This window comes from Falco biarmicus, chromosome 4 (assembly GCF_023638135.1).
Source record: "Falco biarmicus isolate bFalBia1 chromosome 4, bFalBia1.pri, whole genome shotgun sequence".
Taxonomy (NCBI): Eukaryota; Metazoa; Chordata; class Aves; order Falconiformes; family Falconidae; genus Falco; species Falco biarmicus.
In genome coordinates, this window is record NC_079291.1 from 75,029,272 (window position 1) to 75,033,032 (window position 3,761).

General features: G+C 65.8%; 1 protein-coding gene across 1 annotated transcript; it reads right to left on the reverse strand.

The window, feature by feature from the left end:
• Position 1: 1 nt before the first annotated feature.
• On the reverse strand, positions 2-3,629 carry MSS51 (MSS51 mitochondrial translational activator). Its single transcript, XM_056337826.1, has 6 exons — positions 2,705-3,629; positions 2,247-2,402; positions 1,890-2,014; positions 1,108-1,671; positions 521-614; positions 2-443 (listed from the first exon to the last, which is right to left on the reverse strand). Exons 1-6 carry the CDS (start codon positions 2,995-2,997, stop codon positions 176-178), a joined length of 1,500 nt encoding a protein of 499 aa, XP_056193801.1. The 5' UTR covers positions 2,998-3,629; the 3' UTR covers positions 2-175.
• Between the last annotated feature and the right edge of the window lie 132 nt (positions 3,630-3,761).

Sequence of the window (3,761 nt, forward strand, 5' to 3'; positions counted from 1 at the left end):
GCTGGCAGTGGTTTATTTGGCACCACGGAGGGGTGCCATGCCTGTGCCGGGGTGCTGCATCCCCTGGGTCTGGGTGTGTGCAGTGAGGATGGCTGATCCTGTGATGGAGAGACAGGGTCCTGGGACAGGGCAGAGAGCAGCTGGGGTTTGGGTGGGTAAGGCAGGCAGGACTGGGTCAGCCCAGCACCGGGGCGATGCCCCCAGCAGCACTGGGCTCCTCTCCCTGCCAGTCATCACCATCCTCCAGCTCCTCGGCGCCTGGCACAGCCGATGCCGCTGGCCCCAGCAGGGTGATATAGTAGGAGCTGCAGTAGACTGGTGCCTTGTTGGGGCTAGAGTAGACCTGCTCGGGCCGGAGTGAGGCAAAGGGGTTGGTGGCGTAGCCCATGATGTGCATCTCGAGCTCCACCAGGATCTGCAGGGAGGACTTCAGCTCCTGCTCACTGCCGGGAGAGGGGGAGGACGGGCCCGTTACTGGCTGGCAGTGCTGGCATACCGGGGACAGCGGGGCCATGCTTACCTGTAGACAGTGAAGAGGGCGGGCAGGCGGTAGTCCCGCAGCAGCAGGAGGGTGGGCAGCCAGCCTGCCAGCAGGTCTGGGCAGGCGTGGAAACCTGCAGGGACACAGCAGTAACGGTTCCACCTCCCTGCTGTCCCACCCCAGCCCGGGACAAAGCTGGCTCTAACAGCACCCGCTCCGTGCTGGAGACCCCTGGGGTGCATGGTGAAGCTGGCAATAGGGCTTGGAAACCCTTAAGGTGGGTCCTGTCTCCCCACCAGTATGAGGGGCACCCCTGGCGCTGAGTCCTGGGCCACTGCACTGAGACTTGAGGGCAGGGACTCCTTTGGGTGCTGCTCACACCCACTGACCAGCAGGTGGGTGGGGGCGAGTGCCTGGTGGGGGATGAGGCAGCCAAGCCCCAGGGGTTCACCCTAGCTGCCTGTTGTGGCTTGGTGCAAAGCCCTGGGTATGTCCCAGGCCACCAGCAGGCTCAGTCCCAGGCACTGCCAGGCGGCTCAGGGACTACCCTGCACCCTGCCAAGGATGTCCCTCTCGAGGCAGTGGGCTGGCGAGGGGCCAGGCCCCTCTGTGGTGCAGGCACTCACCCGGGTGAAAGCCCACCACCAGGTCAGGGCGGGCAGCCAGCTTGGTCTCCACGTGACTTTCCCAGAAGTCGTGGTAAAGCCCCTTGTAGCTGCTGAGATAGACCCTTCCCCGGGGTGCTGGCTTGGCCAGGGGTGGCCTCATGATGGGTCCATTGACCACATCCACTCCAATCATCACCACCTCCATGCCCCAGTGCCCTGGAAACATCCGCGTCAGCTCATCGTAGTCCGTCAGCCGGGTGTTGAGGGTCTCAACATGGGATGCCCCCACCACATGCACAGTGAGGGCCTTGGTGAGGGGGTTGATGCCAAAAAGCCGCAGCCCCAAGCCGATGGTGAGCGGCCGCGAGTGGAAGTCAGTGACCAGCCGCCGGACGGATTCGCACAGCTCTCTATCCTCCGGCCGGGGCTTCCCGGCATTGGCCCAGAGGATAGTCATGTACCGCCCAGACAGGATGGCACCCAGCTTCTCCTCCAGCTGCCCCTGCATGGAGAACCAGTCCTCCCAGCCCTCCACATCCCGGGCGGGTTTTGTCCAGGTCTCCGTGGGGAAGGGGATATCTCCTGTGGGGTAGGAAGAAGCGCTGGAGGTTGCAGTGGTGGCCCCACAACCCAGGCTGCCTGTCCCACCTGGGCTGAAGGGGTGCTGGACCCGACCAGGGGAGCTGGAGCCAAGGGTAGAGACCCCACATCCCTCCACAGGACACATGCAGCCTGAGGAGGGGGCACTCAGGCAGGCTGGGTAGGGACACGCAGGGTGGGAGCAGTGTTCCCTGCCCCACCTGTGAAGATGAGCCACTCCACCAACCGATCCAGGGCCACCAGCTTCAGCTTCTTGCAGAACTTCTTGTGCAGCGGCCAGTTGGCACGCTGGCACACCACGCCGCAGTAGTACACGTTTTGGCACCTGGGGAGAGAGGGACAGCATAGGCAGCCATGGGGGCAGGGGGGCAGGATCCGACCCACCAAGCCTGGCTCCCTGCCACCCCCTCCCAGGGCTGCATCGCTGTTTTGGGGGTGTCCTGTGGGTGGAGGTGGGCGCAGGGGCCAGACACCCCCAGCTTTAGCCCAGCCACCGGGCTGGAAGTGAGGGGACAGATCTAGCCCCCATGTGTCAGACCCGCTTCCCCTTCCCATACCTCTTGCATCGCCGGAGGCTTTTGGGGTCAGGGAGGGCATCGGGGAGCTTCTTGCACTCGGCGCAAAACTTGAAGGTGTCCTCCATCTTCTGGAACATGTCGAAGTAAGTCCGGATGCCAAAATCACTGCCGCTCTTCCTCCCATCCATGGCAGACCTGCAGACATCAGTGGGGTGGGGAGCAGGACCCTCACGGCAGGGCTGATGTCCCCCCTCCAAGGCTGCCAGGATTTTTAGCTCCAGCCAAGAGCATCCTGGCCCGGGGGGGGGATGGGGAGCTGGGGAGTGGGCTGGTGAGGGGCACACCCAGAAGCCCCATCAGAGCAGCCCCCATGTGTGCTGAGCCAGGAAGGTGGGACGAGCCAGGGGAGATGCTCCAGCTGTCAGCACAACACAAGATGCTCTGGCCGGGGAGGAGGAGAAACACACCCATGGCAGCACCCATGGGTGCTCACTCACTTGTAGTCCTCGTAGCTCTTCATGTTGAGCTTCTGGAGGATGACGTGGGACAGCCCCGGTACGTTGTGGTCCATGGCCTGGAAGCCCAGCGAGTCCACGTCGGGAGCAGTCACCGCTGGCTCCTTCATGGGCTTCTTGGGGCGGCTGGTTCTGGTGGCAGTGCCTGCACATTGCTGGGCCATGGCGGCTGCAGGAGAGCGGGGCACAGGCGAGGGGGCAGGTTCGCGGGTCCCAGGCTGCTGTCGGGGTCTCCCACACCGCCCACTGCCCCCACGCCGCCTCCCGCCCGCCATCCTGTTGCTCGTTGCTCCTTGCTCGTCCGGGGAACGGAGGAGGCGGGTGAAGCTGGTGACCGGCCGCACGTCCCTGCTGGCGAGGGGGAGCTGGGCTCAAATGTCAGCCCCGAGGAGATAGTGGCACAGGAGCAGGCGCAGCCCCTCCAGCAGGAATCAGATAGCGGAGCTATTCTGGTCATGCCCTCCCAGGGAACAGGCCAACCCGCTCCAGGGGTCTGGCACCCGCCCCAAAAGCCGCCGGTGGTGGCAGCGGGGTCCCCTGAAACCCCTTCTGCCCTGCAGCTGCCCCCACACTGCACCCCTGGGGGAGCTGGAGTGGCTGCCCCAGCCACCAGGGCCTCTCCCCTCTGTCCCCATGGGGCCTGCCAGCCCCCTGCTGTGAGGCCTGACCCCGGCCCAGCCTGTGGGGACCCCCAGTCTGCCCCAGGGGTCCCAGTGGGGTGTGAGCGAGCGGCTGGGTGGGCACGGCGACCTCTGCCAGGAGGGGCTGGGGGCCTCGAGTGGGGCTGGGGCAGTAGCTGGACTCCCCGGGGGCACCCCGGGCTGCAGGGGAGGGCATGGTGGCCCTGCAGCACCCCCAGCCGATACAGGAAGGCAGATCGGGGGAACCCCCACCCCACGGGGCGCCCCACAAAGGGCCTGGTAAGGGCTGCCCACACCCATCATGGCGGCGGCAGCGGCTTCACGGACACGCCCCCCAATGACGCGGTGCCGAGCTGGGATCTCGCGAGGTCTCGCAGCCTCGCGGGAGCAGCCGCGTC

Excerpts from the sequence above, each read along its gene's own strand:
- MSS51 (XM_056337826.1), bottom strand. The coding sequence starts at position 2,997 with ATGGCGGGCGGGAGGCGGCGTGGGGGCAGTGGGCGGTGTGGGAGACCC. Across the intron at positions 2,403-2,704 it reads AAGAGCTACGAGGACTACAA|GTCTGCCATGGATGGGAGGA; the intron begins GTGAGTGAGCAC and ends TGATGTCTGCAG. Across the intron at positions 2,015-2,246 it reads AGCCTCCGGCGATGCAAGAG|GTGCCAAAACGTGTACTACT; the intron begins GTATGGGAAGGG and ends CTCTCTCCCCAG.